This window comes from Ips typographus, linkage group LG7 (genome assembly GCF_016097725.1).
Source record: "Ips typographus isolate SLU linkage group LG7, UJ_Ityp_2.0, whole genome shotgun sequence".
In the NCBI taxonomy this organism is placed as follows: Eukaryota; Metazoa; Arthropoda; class Insecta; order Coleoptera; family Curculionidae; genus Ips; species Ips typographus.
The window spans coordinates 2,891,619-2,910,827 of NC_138428.1; the positions used below are offsets into that span (position 1 = coordinate 2,891,619).

Genomic DNA, 19,209 nt, shown 5'->3' on the forward strand with positions numbered 1-19,209 from the left:
ATCATAATTCACTTTAGTGTTCTACAGATCTAGAAGTTGAACAAATTCTGTTATTTCATTAGAAAAGGTTCCTGATATAGTGACGGTTGGATTATACAGTGTGTTCATAAAATTAGGAATAAATTTGATTAAAATATTGGGAATTACCTTTCAGCAACTTGCTAGAGCAAACAAGTTAAAAATAATACGCACTTTTTGTAGTCTCCAGAGAAATTTAAAATGTCCTGTTTGTCAGTTAGAGATAATATGAAATACATATTATCCCATCTTTGATTTAATATGTGTAAAGTAATAAAAATGTGAGATATTTGACAATGTTATTTTCTTCATAGTGCTCTCAGATTTGGACGTTAAGATTTATTTTCAAGATGTTAATTATTCCCATTACAAAATGAAAATGTTGTAATGTGGCAAATTTTTGGAAACTACACCAAAGCTTACCAATCAAAAACTAGCTGAGTAAAACCTACCAACTATTAGGACTGCTAAATCCCACGTGTGCCTTACCACAAATAAATGAGAATTTTTACAACTTTTTTCAATTATCCGCATGTAAATCGGCGCCATATTGCGGTGGCTTTTGCTGTTGCGGTGGCCAAATAATTATGAACTGGATGCGTTTCCGGAATTTATAACCCCCCGCAGTCGCACAGAGCTGGATATTTCTAATAAAGGACCGCATTATCATAAATCGCTCCCTCTCCCTATGCGAATGACGAAATTGATTATAAGCATGTTCCCGAAACGAAATGCGTTTTTGATTTATGACCCTACGATTCGTTCCGATATTTTTCCGGACAACCCGGATTATGGTTGCCCGGAAAAAATGATTGTTTTAATACGCAAAGGTGTATTTTGTCTAGACTTAAAAAAATTTAAGATTTTGGCATTAATTTTCAATACGTTTCTTCTTTTTTGCAGTAAATATGTTATGAGTAGATCAGCTGCAGGCTTGATACAGTTTAAAGACACCTTCTTACATTTAAAACAGTTTTATGTAAGACCTTTCATTAGAACTACCTAAGATTAATTAATTAACAACAAATTTGTTAGAAGTAATTTACTTTTTTATTTCATTTCTTGCTAAGAAGTTTGGAAAACAGCAGAAACATTTGGATAACCAAATTCTGTATAGTGCTAATCTCAAAAAAAGAACAAAAATTAATTTGACACCTTTCCAGTAATGCTCTATTAAAAAACAAATTTTGAATTGGTAGTAATCACTAATCAGTAATTAAAATATTCTGAGATTTTAGAAAAGAGTCACCCCATATATTTGTAATTAATCCAACATATTATATAACATAATAATTTAGTAATATATTGGTTCAATCAGACTTTAGAGACAGAATTAAGTTAAAACAGTAATTTAGAATATTTTTAAATAATTCGAAACCACCAAATGTAAATCTCATTGAAAGTAGTGGCAAATGAAATGAAAAATATTATTTAGAGTGCTGAAAAAGCAATTCAATTGTAATATCAATGAGATTTACATGTTCTAGAAGCAGATAAATGAAGCAGTTTGACAAATATAAATAACTGATATTAGCCAGTTTGGTATATGTCAAATTTAAGAGTATTCTCTGAAAATCTGTTAAAATACTAAATAATTAACAAAAGTAAGATAACAAAATATGAAATTTTTTTTAGAAGATAGAATACTGGTAAATCAAAACCACAGCTGCTTGAAATCAGTCACGTGACCCAAAAAGCCACTTTTAAATTGCCAAAGTGTGAAAAGTCAAAGTAAGCAAGTTACTAGCAATTTTGGAAACCAAAATTTAGCTGAATTATGAAATCAGCAACCTGACCTTAAGAAAGCAATTCTTAGAGATACAATAATGGTGAATCAAAACCAGAAATGCTTGAAAACAAACACGTGACTAAAAAAATCTACTTTTAGCTTGCTAAAGTCTAAAAATTCAAAGCTAGTTAGTAGCTACTTACTAAGCCAAAAGTCAAGCTGAATTGTGAAATCAGTCACGTGACCATGAGAAGGTAAATGTTAAAGATACAATACTGGTAAATCAAAACTAGAGCTGCTTGAAAACAGTCACGTGACCCAAAAAGCCACTTTTAACTTGCCAAAGTCTAAAAAGTCAAAGTAAGCAAGTTACTAGCAATTTTTTAAACCAAAATTTAGCTGAATTATGAAATCAGCAACCTGACCTTAAGAAAGCAATTGTTAGAGATAGAATAATGGCAAATCAAAACCAGAGCTGCTTGAAAACAGTCACGTGACCCAAAAATCCACTTTTAACTTGCTAAAGTCTGAAATTTCAAAGCAAGCTAGTTACTAGCAATTTTTTAAATCAAAATTTAGCTGAATTGTGAAATTCAGCAATCAAAAGCATAAATGCTTGAAAACACGTGACCAAAAATTATTGATAAACTTTCGGTTAGATTTTGAACTGTGCAGTTACATTTGTCTATTACATGTTTTTGTAACTACCCTGTATAAAACATGAAAACGATCAATTTGACCATTCAACGTTAAAATCAGTCGAGATTTCAAAACAGTTTTTTGCATAAAAGCTTAAGAACTTAAATTTTGTTAATCATATTTATATTAAATTTAGAGTCTTTAGAGGCAAGCTCATCACAAATTCTCGGATTACTGATGTTCGTATTAAAACTTTTAAATAAAGCCGTCGACGTACACGTCTCTCGACTCTATATATTAAGGCAAATATGCAAATTCCCGAAATAAAAGCCACATGTGACAACAGGCTCGACAAGATTACAACAGGAATTTACTCTGACATCCCCGTAAATTAACTTTGCTCTGCAATACTACATTTTTTAGGTTAGGTTGAAGAAACTCTCTGATCCAGTTATTACCTAATGAAATTCCTTCGCACACACTTCAAACCCCTTAATAAGAGATTTAATTGCCTTTGCGAGATTTAAATATATTCAAGCCGGGATTCATAACATCGTTCAAGTCATTGTTAGTTAGTGTGGAAAGTTGTCGGGGCTGAATCAAAATTAATTCGAATATTCCCGGACGTGCGTAATAAAATTTGCCTAAACTGTTTCGCGAGATATGCGGGGTTTTCTTGTATTCGAGACTCGAATTTCTAGAAAGTTTCCGGTCGACTTTAGCCCGGAAATTCCTGTTTGTACGTGATTCTTCATCAAGCCACTCGTCTCGACTTTTAATTGAATGAATAATGGAACCTGTATATGACAGTTAAAATCTACCAAATGGTTCATTTAAAAAATAAATGTTTGAGAGAAGTTTAAATTTATATTATTTTAACTAGTGAAGGATTGACACCACTTTTTTCGCTGACTGTACCAAATTTTGTAGTGTTTTTTTCAGGTTTTTGGATAGGAAACTAAAGAAGGATAACAAAGATGTGATTAAAAAAGTCATTTTCCCACTCCAAGTGGGTTATACAGGCGATTTTGTAATTCCTACAAGTTGAAACCAAATTGTACAATATTCAAAAATTCCGACCCTCAATCACTTTGTTAACTAACTTAATCTAACAGAACTAGATCTGACGGTCCGTCGGTCCAAACTGAAAAATCCTGACCCTCGATTCAATTTTCCATTAACAACACAACAAAGAAACCGTATTTAGTTACACGCGTAAAACAAATCGAATGGCGAGCAAGAATCACACAGAAAGAGTGATTCGTAGCGCATGCCGTAGAGCAGCTCGCGTAGCTGCCTCAGCTACGTCTAGTTGAGCGATCGTCAGTTGTTTTGCGATCGTCGGTGTTACTCGGTTCACGTCCGAAGGCGATTCGAATTGCCGCAAACTTAATCGCGAATTATTTATTCTGAAAGTTGTATTTGTGCCTAAGTCGGTTTAATGTTGTGACTGTGTTTTCTTAGTGACTTGTCTGGCTAAACAGGAATTTTGACAGGTATTGGCAATTTTTTCAATGTGTAATTTGATCACAAAACACACAACTATGTAGAGTGATAACGGTTAAGACTTTACAGTAATGAAGGAACAGAGTTTTCGAACTTTTTAATTTATAATAAGTTATTCAGAGCAATTTGGGGCACTTCATCCATTTAAAGACTAGTTTTATTTAATTTCAAGTATGAACCAAAAATCCTGCAATTAATTTTGGTCAAAAATATCAGTTTGTCTGAAAAAACGGTTTTTTTTTCAAACAGTGTGTTTGATTCTGACAGTTTTGTTATTAGTGACAGATATCACGTGTTTTTTGAAGAATAATTTAGCGAGTCAGTCACGTGACCACTGTCAAACGGTTATAAATTTCAGAAACACGTTTTGTTTCGAATACTGGAAGAAAACTTTTCTAAACTCTGATTTTTGCACCATAAGAGCACAGTTTGACAGTCAGAGACAAGATTGCTTGCCAAACCCACATGGAGTGATAAAATGACTGTTTAAAGCACATTTTTTGGAATCCTCATTAAATTTCCTATTCAATATCCTGAAAAACACTACAAGATTTGGTATAAAAGCGGAGTCAAAATTTGAACTGCCTAGAAACACAGCTTGAAAGGACAATCAGGTACAAAATCGCTTGTAAAACCCACATGGAGTGAAAAAATTACTGTTTTGAGCATATTTTTAGAATCCTCATTAAATTTTCTATCCAATAACCTGAAAAAAAATGTTATAGTTTGTACTGCCAGAGACACACATTGAAATAACAGTCAAGGACAAAATCGCTTGTAAAACTCACTTGAAGTGAGAAAATTACTGTTTTAAGCACATTTTTGGAATTCTCATTAAATTTTCTATCCAACAACCTGAGAAACATTTCAAAATTTATTACAGTTAGGGAGAAAAGCTGTGTCAAAGTTTGAACTGCCAGAAACACAGTTTGAAAGGTCAGTCAGGAACAAAATCGCCTGTAAAACTCACTTGGAGTGAGAAAATTACTGTTTTAAGCATATTTTTGGAATCCTCATTAAATTTACTATCCAACAACCTGAGAAACACTTTAAAAATTGGTACAATTAGGGAGTAAAGCGAAGTCAAATTTGAACTGCCAGAAAAACATTTTGAAACGACTGTCAGGGACAAACTTGCCTGTAAAACTCACTTGGAGTGAAGAAATGACAGTTTTAACCACATTTTTGGAATACTCATTAAATTTTCTATCCAATAACCTGAGAAACACTTCAAAATTTGGTATAGTTAGGGAGAAAAGCTGTGTCAAAGTTTGTACTGCCAGAAACACAGTATTTGCAATTTACCAGTAATTCACTGGTCGAATTTACTGTTCCAGCTTTCCTGGTAAAGTAAATTATTTACTTTATTGGTAATTTACCCATCACTACATAAGATAGAAGTTTTTAAATATTTAATAATCCAGAAAGGACTTTGGTTCATTTATCCAAAGTGCATCTGAACCGTTGAAAAGCTATCTTATAGTCCGGGGGCTTAATTTAGTTAGTGTTAACGCCCTTCAAATACACAGGCCAACTTTCTATTGAATTATCAAATACAGTGATGAGGGTTCAGAATTTTGTAATTTACTTTGAGTGGTGAAAGTCAATAGAAGTGCTCCGTTTTAATTAATCCCACTAAATTTGTTCTTGGCAAGTTTTGTGTTAGTTAAATGTATTAAACTTACTTTAAACCATGGTGAAAATTAGAAATTGGAGCTTTACAGATGGTTTTACGTAGATTTTGCATCAAAGATGCTCCAAAAAGAACATAGATTGAATATTGTGATTGATTTGTAGATTAGTTGCTTACTACCGGGAAATTTGTTATTATAATTTTCCTTACCTTTGAAACTACGGCTAAAAGTCAAATTTCAGATCAACTTTCTAACTGAAATTTTAGACATAAAAGAGAAGTCTAAAAGTCAAACTTGCATTAACTTGCAACACTGAAATTTGATGTTATCAAGTAAACTGGACTGAAATGCAAAATCTTGAAATTTGACTTTTGAGTCAATTTTCATGACAAATTTATCTTTTTTGACATTAAACAATTTTTAATTAAACAGAACTTTTAAAATTTCCAAATTTTTAGCAGCTTTTAAGCTGTCGGTCGTAAATTTGCGAAAAATTAGGCGCGGGTCTCATTACAGACTTTATCGCGGGCTTCTTAATGCTTCTCCCGTTGAAATTTTAATAAGGCGAGGTTAAAAACCGTTTAGAAACGAGAAAACAATAAGGAAGCCTTTAAATATATTTTCGCCGGTGGTGAAAAGTGATTCTTAATCGTTACGACGTTCAATGAAATCCAAAATTGCTGAGTAGTTTTTAATGAAAAGTGTTGGAGTGTTTAAAATTTGGTTTTCGGAAAAACCATCAGTGCTTTGCCAAAGTTTGTAATAATGTCGGTAATGGACCGTTTCCCAAGCTTTGTTGTGTGTAAATTTTTAATTAAAATCCCGTCGTTCCCCATAAAGGCCCCTCTTCCCTGGAATAAGTAAGCGGTAAGCCATATTTTTTTATTTTTGAATGACAAAGCCGATTTAATAATGTCGGAGCGTATTTATCGGCTAATATCCCTCTTTGGAGACGATGACGGCAATATCTCCTGCCCACTCTCAAACAGAAAGAAATGCCAAGACTTTTAACAAAGCCGTTTTCTCGTAATTACCGCTTAAAGCTTGGCTTAATGCGTCTCACTACGCGTTTTTAACGTATTTTCCGACGAGGAGCACTTCTTAAGCCGGCCTTAATTTGCTTTTATTAAATTTTGAACGTTGGATGGATCGGGCAAGTGGCAAAAAATTGAAAGACATAAAAACGAACGTTTTTTAATTTAATATACAAGTTGTTATTAGCCAAACAACGAGTATAAGTTATGAAGGAAAATTTTAAAATTATTTTTACTTTATAAAGTTAAATAGTATTAGTTGAGTCCGGATTTATAGAAATTTTGCTTGTTGTAAATAATAAAAGCAACCAATCTTGCAAATCATCGATTGCTTAAATCACGTCATTTGACAGATTTTTTTCATGCTTTTTCTTTAATATAGTTTTTTGTGCTTTTTTGTCCAAAATGCTTTTCAAGCAGTCGAAAGCCTTCCAAATGATCTTCAACTAGTCTAAAAGCTCTCAAAAACTTTCAGCAGTCTAAAAGCTTCTGTATGCTTCTAAAGCAGTTTCAAAGCTTCCATAAGTTTGTAGAACCGTCCATAAGTTTTCAAATGCTTTAAAAGCAGTCCAAAACCTTCAAAAACCTTCCAAATGCTCCTAAAGTAGTCTAAGAAGATTTCAAAATACTACAGAAACTCCAAAATGCTCCTTAAGCAGCCGGAAGCCTTCGAAAAGCTTTTAAAACAGTCTTGAAGCTCTCAAAACATTTCAAGACAGTCTAAAAGTTTCCGTATGCTTTTAGAGCAGTTTAAAAGTTTCTAAAATCGTCTACAAGATTTCAAATGCCTTAAAGGCAGTCCAGAACCTTCAATTCTCTTTAAACTGTTCAAACATTTTCCAAATGCTCCTAAAGTAGTCTAAAAAGATTTTAAAACACTACAAAAAGTCCAAAAACGCTTTTCAAGCAGTCGAAAGCTTTCTAAATGATCTTCAACTAGTCTAAAAGCTTTCAAAAACGTTCAAGACCGTCTAAAAGCTTCCGTATGCTTCTAAATCAGTTTCAAAGCTTCCATAAGTTTTCAAATGCTTTAAAAGCAGTCCAAAATCTTCAATGCTTTTTGAACTCTCCAGAAACTTTCCAAATGCTCCTAAAGTAGTCTAAAAAGATTTCAAAATACTACAGAAACTCCAAAATACTGCTAAAATCTTTTAAAACAGTCTAAAACCTCTCAAAAACTTTCCAGACAGTCTAAAAGTTTTCGTATGTTTTTAGAGCAGTTTAAAAGTTTCTAAAACCGTCTACAAGGTTTCAAATGCTTTAAAAACAGTACAGAACCTTAAATGTTCCTAAAAGTCTAAAAATATTTCAAAACTTGCTTCTAAAACAACTAGTCTAGAAGCTCCCAAAAGATATCAAATAGTATAGGAGCTTCCAAAAAGTTCTAGAACCGTCTCAAAATGTTCAAATGCCTCTAAAACATTCCAGAACCTACAATATGCTGATTCAAGAGAATTTTGAAATTTTTCAAAACAGTCTAAAATATTCTTTGACTCAAAAAATTTAAAAAAATGCATTTCTGAGAGAGTTGAGTGTTTTTTTAAACTTTTTTTACAGATTTGTATGCTTTATTGAGAGAAAAAGCTTATTAATCGTTTTGTTTACGATTTGTGCTTTTTAATCCGGACTCTAGTCATTAGCTTCAGACTTGCATTTAGTTTTAAATTGGTTGTTCAGGACAACTAAACTGGTAAGAAATTAAACTGCCACGACTCAAAGGTTGAAAAAAAATATTACTATGAATTTTAAGAGAAAAACTAACCAGCCAGAAACCCAACAAGAAAAAAGGTGGGGGAAAAAGATGGATTGTTAACTTAAAAATAGCAAATAACCAGGGAAAATGTTGGATAAGGCAGTAACCAGCATGTTAAAAGGCTCCAAAACAATTATTTAACTTGATCTAGTTATGAATATTTATTTAATATTCTACAAGTGTTTTACAAACATTTTAGATGATTCGGGTGTTTCCTTTTAAACAAACAGTTGTTTCTCGTTTCTCCCAATTTCAAGTTAAAAAATTCTTAAAACAATAACAATCTAGTAATAATTCTTGTGACTACTTAAAGAAGAACATATCAATTTTGTCGTTATTGTGTCTTTGACAATAGTGACATACTTTTCTCCTCTTTGTTGCACTTTACCTCACGTCAACGAGGAGGCATACATAAACCTACAAAAATGACTTAAAAAATTAACTAAGCCCCAACACACATTTACCCAAAACAATCCATAGACACCGTAATATTACGTTTTGCCGATTTTGCTAACGACCGAAACTAATCGATTTCGCATGCAGATTTGAACTTCGTAGCGTAATATTAAATTTAGAGTCCGCCGATCTGTTTTTGGCCCTCGATTCAATTTGTAAACGGTTCTTATAAGCTTTAACTTCCAGAACTCGAATTAGCTGTCCGACTAAGTAGACTCTCCACACCTAAACCTAAGCGGATTTCAATCGAGAATCGAGAGTTTTTCTATCGGAACAGCCTAAATAAACATAGCTGGAGACGTAAATAACTAAATGGCATCCTTTTAGTCCTCGAAGCGAAATCCATCGGAAGTGGATGCTTTATAATGTATAAAGTTGCAGTCAATCTTAGTCTGGAAAGCTTTTAGTATTTAGCACGGACTTTTCCAGTTCAATAGTTGGTTTAGAGAGAAAGATTAGGTACTGTCACGAAATTTGTAATTTTAGTGTTCTCTTTAGTAAAATTCTGATTGGAAATATGTACTAAGCCAGAGTTAATTAAATAAAGTGACTATCATACTCTGTCAAGTTATGAAAATCTCCCTAAAAGTGTAATTTTCCAGCATCTTGCGGGATTTGACCGAAAAACCGAGTCCATAATTCATTGTTTCCATATACGACTTTTTAACCGTCCTTTCTTTGGCTATAAAACCGGGTATCATGGGTGCGAATAATGGGATTCAAAAGGGAAAAAAGAATTTAATCTAAATACGGACGTGATTGCCAGCCGGGAGCCCGTTTTTCTGGCATTCCTTCTGGACTGGCTCGTCCGGATTGTTGTCGCCGGAATGGCAGTAATAAAATTTGCCTGTCCCGTCAAAAAAAAATGTATAATGCGACTTCACCGAATGAATGGAGTCATAACTTTGTTATGACTAACTTAAGCTTTGTTGTTTCCAGTTTTTTTTTATCTGGATGGAATTTTTGACAGCATTGATCTGACTATGAAAAATTCCATATTACAGCCAGACAAACTCTGTTTTTTAACAATATTTCGAACTTTTCACATTTCCGAAATATTCAAATTCAAATGTAAATTGAATATGGAGTCCTCTGGATTTTACTATAAATGGTATACTTTTTTTTGAAACCTCAGTAGTTTTTTCTTAATTTATTAATCACAAAACTAATGCCCAACAAGACATTAACATAAGTGTCTTTAACAATTTTGCAGAGTATTGCGCTACCCTGTGTAAGACTTTTTGTTAAAGTCAATTTTAAAATTCAACTCAATGTTACAAAAGAGTTTAGCTTTAATCTGTAAAATTATATTGGAGGCACAACATTTCCACCAGCCATGCTAATTAAAGCAAATATATTCCGGGTAATGAATGGAAAAATGAAATTTATTGACCGGAACGGTAAACAATGGCCCTTGTACAGACGCTGTTGTTAAATAATTATTATATAAAGTTTGAAAACTCCCGACCCTTATCTGTGTGTATTATGCGGAGCGGTTTTATTGAGTTAAACCGCTAATAACTAAACTAACTCAAAACTTCCCTAATACGCTTGGAAAATCAACTAAATGCAACAATATGGGATATTCAAATTAGGAATTATGTAGCGGTGATTTGCTGGGTTAATGGGCTGGCCCATTATCGAAAAATCCACATTATCTAATACCCTCGGAGAGGCCATTTTTTAACCAGGGACATAATTAATGACCCGGAATTTTCCAATACGAACATCGCTCACCACTCCGGTAGCATAATAAACCCGGCGACAGATTTATGCTCAGTGTATTTTTTGTTGACCCCGAGCTTAAACAAGCTTAGTCATCGGGAGACAATAATTAATCTCCCGAAGGATCATTTAGCTTAACAAACAGGAACAGGACAACGGCGGACCATCAGCAACTTGCTTAATAACCCTTGGACTCATTTATTTCATCCTACTTAAGAATCGGGCCTGGATGGTGATTTAAAAACCGACTCGGTGATGGGAAATGGTTGTTTACCCCAAATTCAACATAATGAATAGAGTGGAGTTCTAAATAAGGTGCAGAAAGTTGGTGTGCGTGTCTAATTTGACACTAGCACTCCCATTTAAAAAAAAATCAATTATGTTGAGGTTATGATTTATGCAAATGAGGAAATATCAAAGCTGTCAGTTCCGGTTTATGGTAAATCCACATGTGCAAGTTTTGTGTAAGTCACAGCATCTATTCGTAGTTTGTGCAGCTTTCAGCTTGCTGCTTTTTTTTTGACCAATCAGAAACTACCCACTGTACTCAGATTCACGCAAATGCCGCACAAATAGCTTTGAATTTTGACACTGCCAACATCCAAATGATACTTTTGACAACTGTTTCTGTGACTGTTTTTGACAACATTTTTAACAGTGTCAACTTAAAAGAAAAAACCTTTTTGATAACAATAGTTATACATTTGTACAATTTTTAGTTTTTTTTTCATGGATGACACTTTTGACAACAACCCTGAGTAACACTCTAAACCTAACCTTAAAATTTTGCACAGTTTAGTGTCACAAATGATATAATTCAACTTCATCTGTTTATCAGTCAAATTTCATTTATAAATTACTTAATTTCATCATTTTAACAGTTCAGTTTCATTATTAAACTGGCCAAACTCATTGCTTTAACAGTTAATTAGTATATTTCTTTATATAAACTGTCAAATTTGACTATCGAAAATAACAATTTCAATAATTTTAATAATCAAAGTAGCAATTATAGTAGACAGTCAGAATTTTTGGGAATGATAAATTCCAAAAATGACTGTTTATTTTGACAGGCCTTAAGTTTGGTTCTGTGGCAGCTACAGAGTGGAATTTTTTACAAGATTGTAGCTAAAACATTGTTTAATTAGACCACCTGGTACAGCATATGCAAAAAAAAATTGTCGTAACCACGCCAAACAGGGAAATCTCAAAGTAAAATAACGATAAAACTCCAAAAATTACTGTCTACTTTGACAGGCCAGAAGTTTAGTTCTAAAATAGCTACAGAGTGGACTTTTTTACCAAACTGTAGTGTAAACAATGCTTAATTAGCTCATTTTATACAGGATGAGCAAAAAAAAATATAGTGATCGCGCTGAGCCGGGAAACATCAAAATGAAACCAAGCTAAAGTTCGAAATCTCACTTTCTGTCTTGGTTGGCCTTAAGTTTGGTTTTGTGGCAGCTGCAGGGTGGAATTTTTTTCAAGATTGTAGCTAAAACATTGTTTAATTAGACCACCTGGTACCTCATATGCAAAAAAAATTGTAGTAACCACGCCAAACCGGGAAACCTCAAAGTAAAATATCGAAAAAACTCCAAAAATTACTGTCTACTTTGACAGGCCATAAGTCTAGTTCTAAAACAGCTACAGAGTGGATTTTTTTACCAAAATGTAGCTAAAACAATGCTTAATTAGCTCATTTTATACAGGATGAGCAAAAAAAATTATAGTGATCGCGCCGAGCGGGGAAACATCAAAGTGAAACCAAGCTAAAGAAAATTCACTTTCTGTCTTGACTGGCCTTAAGTTTGGTTCTGTAGCAGCTACAGAGTGGAATTTTTTACTAGATAGTAGCTAAAACATTGTTTAATTAGCCCTCTTAGTACAGCATGTTCAGAAAAAATAGTAGTGACCGCTCCAAACGGAAAAACGTCAAAGTGAAACAAAGTTAAACTCCTAAAAACACTGTCTGTTTTGACAGGCAATAAGTCTGGTTCTAAAACAGCTACAGAGTCCAGTATTTTACAGAATTGTAGCCAAAACAATGCTTCTGTAGGCCGCCTAGTATACCATGTGGAAAAAAAAATGTACTGACTGCGCCAAGTGGAAAAAGTTCTAAGTAAACTCAAGCTAAACACCAAAACTCAGTTCTTGATTTGACAGGCCATAAGTCTGTTTGAATAACAGTTACAGAGTGGATTTTTTTATCCAATTGCACTAAAAATCCCGCCTTAGTCTGCTAGTTAGACTTTTAATTCAGGTTACAAGTCGGAACAAGTATACTTAATTACTTGACAGTTTTTGAGATATTACCCACTAATCTTGTTTGTTTTCTTTTTCAGTTTTGACACTAAACCAAAATGAACTAAATCACGAAACTAATAATTATTCCGACAACAAATTCCGGCACGTCGAAATTAGAAAACTTGTTCGCGATTTATTAATTTCGCGTCGCGTACCGATATTTCAAAACTCGACTCTAAACTGTCGACCGCCGCCAAAAGTTAGATTAATACAAGATTACTTCGAAAGTTCTCCGACATCGTTTCACATTTATTGAATAATTTTGTTTATAAATACATAAACCGCGGCTTTTCAAAGAAGTAAATAACCTTCCGAACGCAATTTAAGTTATTACCGTTGAAAGTTTGTTAACTTACGGATCACCAAAGTTTTTCGAAAACTTGGCTCGCTATAAAACTGTCTTTTTTATGAGGAGTTACGTCGGTTTTATGAATTTTTGCTACTACGTTGAGAGGGGTTCTAATGGAGTTTTTTTACAACCATCCAAAAAAAAATATTACACTTTGAAACTTTAAAAACCCAATTTTTCACTGGTAATAATCTTAACCACAAAATTCTTCATAATCTAAACGGGTACGATTGTCGTTTTATTATAATTTAATTATTTGTTTTATGTTTTTTTTTTATTAAGGTAGTTTTCAGCTAGAAGTTTCCTATTTGACTGCACAGACAAATAAAAATTGTTTTAAATGTAAATCAAATTTTTTTTTTATATTTCCAAACAATCGGGAACATTTTTAGACAAATTCATATTTTTCTGAACTTTTTTCTCGACCTTCTAGAACATTTTTGAATAGTTAGTAGTAGTACATTTGATAAAATTTTATAGATTTTTATGCTCGTATGCACCACCAGGTAATTTGAAGGTTTAAACTTAAGTTAAGTTTAGACTGTGAATGTTTAATAGCATGCACCATAAAGAAAACATTAAATCAAGTTTATGATTGATTAGTAAATTCGACAGGTTGTCTCTTAGCAATTTTAGGTTAGATAATTATTTGAATTAACGGGTTTTTCTTAAAAAACAATTTTTGTGAAGAACTTTATCTTTACTCATCATAAAAACTCTTGAACTAACTTAAAGCTAAAACTGGCCGACATTAGCCGAAAAACTTCAGCAATCTCGCTCTCCCACATTCAACCCCGGAGCAATTTCAAAAGGCAGTTAGTGCCTAATCCCCGGAAAAAGATTTTTATTTATATCGCGTTCGAGTCTCATAGATCCGCCGTTATTTCCCTATCCGACAGTCTGGAACGTTTATATTTATTTATTAAGCGTCGTTCAGACCGGGACCGGGAATAAGTTTCCCTAATTTTCTGTTGCGAGCCGACGTTCCGTGTGCATGTAATCGATTTCGAATGCAGATGTTGAATTGCCGTAAGAACTCCTTTGTACGTCGGCTCTACGCATGTAGCTGACGTCCCTGTTGCATTTGTCATTGCCAGAATGTATATCAAATATACGAGAATGTAGTCCTTTTCATTCTCGGAATGTAGAATTCAGAAAAAGAAAGGAAGGTCTAGTCCCTAGAAGAGGAAATGCAATACATAGGGTATATTAAAAGAAAAATAAAAAACAGTGTGGCTAACATTATTTGGATACATTTAAATAAGCTGTAGTTTGACAACTTTAACCAATAAAAATTCAAATTTCTGCAACATAACCTATAAAATCCTTCGTCCGGAAAGTTGGTATCCAAGTAACAACTTCATTTATTCCGACAGGCAGATTTCCCAGTTACGTAACTGTTTCCTTATGCATTGCTCATAGCCGACTCCACTATTCATCCTTAGAAACGTCGACAACCAGTTTCTCAAGCCCAATTTTTCATTTTCAGTTTCAGGCACGACGAAGAAAAAGGGCGGCTTGGAAAAAAATGGCCGGTTCCCCGAACCACCCCGACGCATGATATATACCGGAGGCACGTGAGGATTAAACTAGCAGATAAGAACTGGGGAAAATAATATTTCCTAGAAAAATGTCGTCTTAAATAATCTCCCCCTGAAAGGGGGGTGTCGTAAGAAGCGTCTTTCAACCCCGGAAAAAATGCGGCCGGTCAACTAGCGCTGACCAAAAGAAAAATGGATTGGAAGTTTTTACACCCTCTAAGTTAAAATGTGCTGTAAACAGAAAAGTGGACTATCCAGACTTGGGTTCTTTTTAGGCCTGTTGGCTTTGTGCGCGTTACTGGTAGCTTTTGTAAGTGGTACCTGGATTTACACTAAAGAACCCATCGTTCTTGAAAAAGTACCTTTAAGGACTTCCATTACTTTTCGGATTGGGTTGTGGAGAGTGTGTCCTACTGTACGCAGAATCAACCACACTATACGTAAGTACTTTTTTTTTAATAATAAAGTTTTTGTACTTAATTAGAAGAATTTAAAGAGTTTAATGATGATGAAAAGCAACAATTCAAACTTTTCTGGGCTGTTCTTACGTCACGTAACAGCTGTCATAATTGTCAAAACTCACTCACTAGTGTCACTATATGAGGCTCTATTGAGGTGTAAATACCATGTACAACTGTTTTGCATTTGATAGTCATAACTGTCAAACTTAATGTCTTTAACTATCATTTAACGTCACAACAGCTAAACTGACCTGCCTCGAGTTTCGAGTAACAATTTGCAGCCTGATTAACCTAATAGACGTGACTATTTGACATTTTACAGTTCTAAAACACTATTTAATGAGTTTTGACAGCTGCCAGTGTGTCATTAAACGTCATAGATAGTTCAGTTTCTCAAAATGATCCACGTTCTGCCAACCACACTGTCAAAATGACTGGAACAATAGTTTCGAGTTGGGAAACATTGATTTGAATGAAATAATCGAAAAAAAAAATGATTTTGAGAATTCTAGGGAATAATTTAGAATGCTGCCATAAAAAATAAACATTTTTTACTTTTAAACAGAATTTTAAAGTATAAACTAAAGATTTTCAGGTACGATTTAGATATGAGAATGCTTGTAAGTCCATTCTGAAGTCAATTCATTGTATTTTAAAAAAATTTCTAGTAATAAAATTCTTATAGAAACCTTGTAAAAAAAATCACAGATTTGTACAATAAATTAAAATTATAAACTTAAAAACGTGATCAAACTAAATGGGCTGATCCCACATAACGTAAAACTGCGTTTCAATGCAAATAAATCGAAAAGTTTAGTAAAAAACACTATAAAAACCACTCGGTTATTTTGCGAATTACAGGGTGGTTCAATATACCAATTTGTAGCCCTTGAAATTCTCTTTTGACCATCCTGTATAGTGTTTTTTTACTAAAACGTCGAATAACTGAGTTATTTACTGTTAAAACTGAGTTGTTTGCTGTAAAGTTTGAATTTGACAATTTTCAATTTTACAGCCCATAACTGTGTTATTTTGACAGTTACAGGGCGGTTCAATATACCAATTTGTAGCCCTTGAAATTATCTTTTGACCACCCTGTATAGTGTTTTTGATCGACGGTTTTGCCGCGTATATGACGTAGACGACTTTCTGCATTTATTGGCTATCTGATGGTTGACAGCATCTTGCGATCAGCTGATTTATAACCTCAAAATCAAGTCACGAGTGAAGTCCGCAGAATGCAATGTTGCCAAATAACACGTTTTATAGCACGACACGACAACTTTTTTATTCTTCTTCGTCTTTTATGGTTTCTAATTTGTCAAAATTAATTTGAATCGGTAAAAGTTTGCAAACTGGCAACACGAAAGTGGGCCTAGAAAAAGCTGATGGTTCCTCGCACCTAATTGGTTGAAAACCATCTACGTCATATTTGGCGGGCGTTTTAAATTTTATTATAAAATTTGAATTGTTTTATTTAATTCTTGTTATCTTAGACTTAGTATTTTGAAAAATAATAAAATAAGTATTTATATAAATATGAAATAAAAAAAAATATGTGGAATGAACCCATTGTAATGTTTTTAGGTTCTGAATCGGATACCATAATCTCATATTATTCAAACAAACAATTTAATCACTTTTAGAAGCCTTTTTCTATTATCTGAAGGACTCTGGTTTTCTAACATTAATTTGTAACTTTAGAATGCTAATATAGACTAAAAATGGATTTATAAACTGGGAAGTTTAGCTAAATTAATATAAAAAGCTATAGATCAAATACTATTTTAGAGAATCAGTCTAACACTTGTGGACATACTGGATTAGAGCTTTTACTGAATGTTATAGGATATTACTAAAGTTTAAACTAAAATGGAATTTTTAACTTGGATATTTCTCCACTGAAACTCCATTTTTTAAAGGTTCTGTTCCTTTTAGGCTCTAACCTGACAATTCTTCTTAAAAATCACTAACTGACCATTTTTGAGAACACTCTTGCAGTAAGCTCAATTTAGTAAATTCCAACACAGTGGACAGTTTCTGATTGGTCAGAAAATGCAGTTTTCAGCTTAGACTTACTATTACTGTCAAAATTAGTCACAAAACGTCAATTGACACTTATATTTTCTCTATCAAATGATTAATTGTTGTGGTTACTTGACTTTCAAGGATTTAAAGAAATTCTAAATTCCCTTTAGAGCTTTCAGAGAGCTTTGATCACCCTTAACTAGCTTTTCCATTTTTATTTTCTCTAGATGTAGGAAAACTCTTGGAAAACTTGTATTTCAGAAATTTTAGCTAAAAGTAAAGTGAAGATTTCCAGATAACTATTTCTCAAGCTTTTGGCTTTTCAGCAAGAAATCTGCGTATATGTATTCCATGATGACTTTCTCTAACAGCTTTAAAAATCCAAATGTTTGAGACATCTAAAATTAGAGAAATATATATAGAATAAATAAGCTTTTTATACAATATTTTACAATTTACTATAGTGCAGGCAATATTTATTTATGTTTAAGTAGTGGTCGGATTTTTGACATTTAACTCTGGTTCTCCCAAATAACTTGATCAGCCACAACAACCATTTGCTCAAAAACTAAGAATCAATTAAGAGGTCCGCATCCTTCCCAAATAGAGGAGAATATCGAGCGGCAGTAAACAATGCGAGGATTTATAAAGTGCCTGGGCTACAGCTACTGCAAAACTATTTAGTAACTGACATTAAGATAACTGAAACTGGATGTGGCCGTTTTACTTTAACCCAAAATGTTGGGTGGAGGGAGGCAAAGCTCCGGATACGTTGCCGCTTTGTTCGATGATTTACGTCGCTTCCCGTTTGTGGAAAGTTGGCTGGAACGTTGTGTTTTAGTTGTAATTTACATTTGTTTCCATTTTACGAATCGTGACAGAAAGCAGTGTCTTTAATGTCGGCGGGACCATTATTAATTTCGTTCGCGTTTTGGGAGACTTAATGAAGCATTTGTTTGTCTGAAACTAACTTAAGACTCTTAATTCTGCTTAACTAATATTAAACACGACAAATTGTATACACTGAACCTTTTTGTATAAAAGGGACAAATCAAAGGGTCAGGTAACAGTCCCTGCAGTTTTGCTGGAGTGTAGAGGTCCCAAGACGGGCATTACGGACGAGATAATGAGAATGCCTGGATCGAGACCTATCCCACAGGAATTTACACCGCAGGATTTGCATGGAGATAATTTGTGGTCATGTTGAAAGGTTGCGGCTCGTCACCGACACCTTAAATTGTCTAAATTTGTATTAGAGACAATAGAGAAGACAGTAATCTAATATGTAAAGTTATATTGTGAAAATCTTTCTATTTTATGTTACGTGTTAAATTAGAACACTTAAAGAATCCGAGTAACTGATAAAAGCTCTCGAAAGTCCGGTAAGGAATGGCGGGCCTAATCGATTCCCGATACCGTCAGGAATACAAAAGAACCCAGATAGATACGGTCACGATTCCCAGAACTATCCTGTTTTGATAGATAATGGATCCTGTCGTCTTGCTGTGTTATCAGGGAATTTATGCCACTTTTATCGCTGTTGTATGGACGAGAGTCGAAACTTTCCTGATCTCCATTCTTTTACAATGAAACCTTGATTTATGCCGATGGGATCTGGAAGAGGGCTTTTTTGACTAATTTTTGTTTTGTTCTTATAAATTAAAGTTTGATAGGAATATGTTGTTTTTTTTTTGATAATTTAATATTAGGAACATATCATTTCGTATACGTAAATCTCTCAGAAAAAAAAACAAAAAAAATATTTTTTGCATTATTTTAACTTCTGTATAGAGTGTCCGGATTCAGTGTGTTTCAACTGGAAATCCCCATTTTCCGGCTAGATAGGAAACAACTAGTATATGTACATGTGTAGAACTCAATTTTTGATAAAAGATTAATGACAAAAACCGTATTTCGATATCTTGTCAGTTTGCGGCGCTAGAGGGCGTTATTCGAATTTCAGCCATTTTGAAAACTCTTTTCAATTTCACGAAGTGAAACAGAACATTTTTAAGGCACTTTTTTAACG

General features: G+C 33.6%; 1 protein-coding gene across 1 annotated transcript in view; it reads left to right on the forward strand.

The window, feature by feature from the left end:
• Positions 1 to 3,698: 3,698 nt before the first annotated feature.
• Positions 3,699 to 19,209, forward strand: part of LOC145731609 (uncharacterized) — a 63,945-nt gene continuing 48,434 nt past the window's right edge. The window contains exons 1-2 of the mRNA XM_081983465.1: positions 3,699 to 3,882; positions 14,640 to 15,131. Coding sequence (XP_081839591.1) covers positions 14,918 to 15,131 — 214 coding nt within the window. The 5' untranslated portion in view covers positions 3,699 to 3,882; positions 14,640 to 14,917. The remainder of the gene's footprint in view (positions 3,883 to 14,639; positions 15,132 to 19,209) is intronic.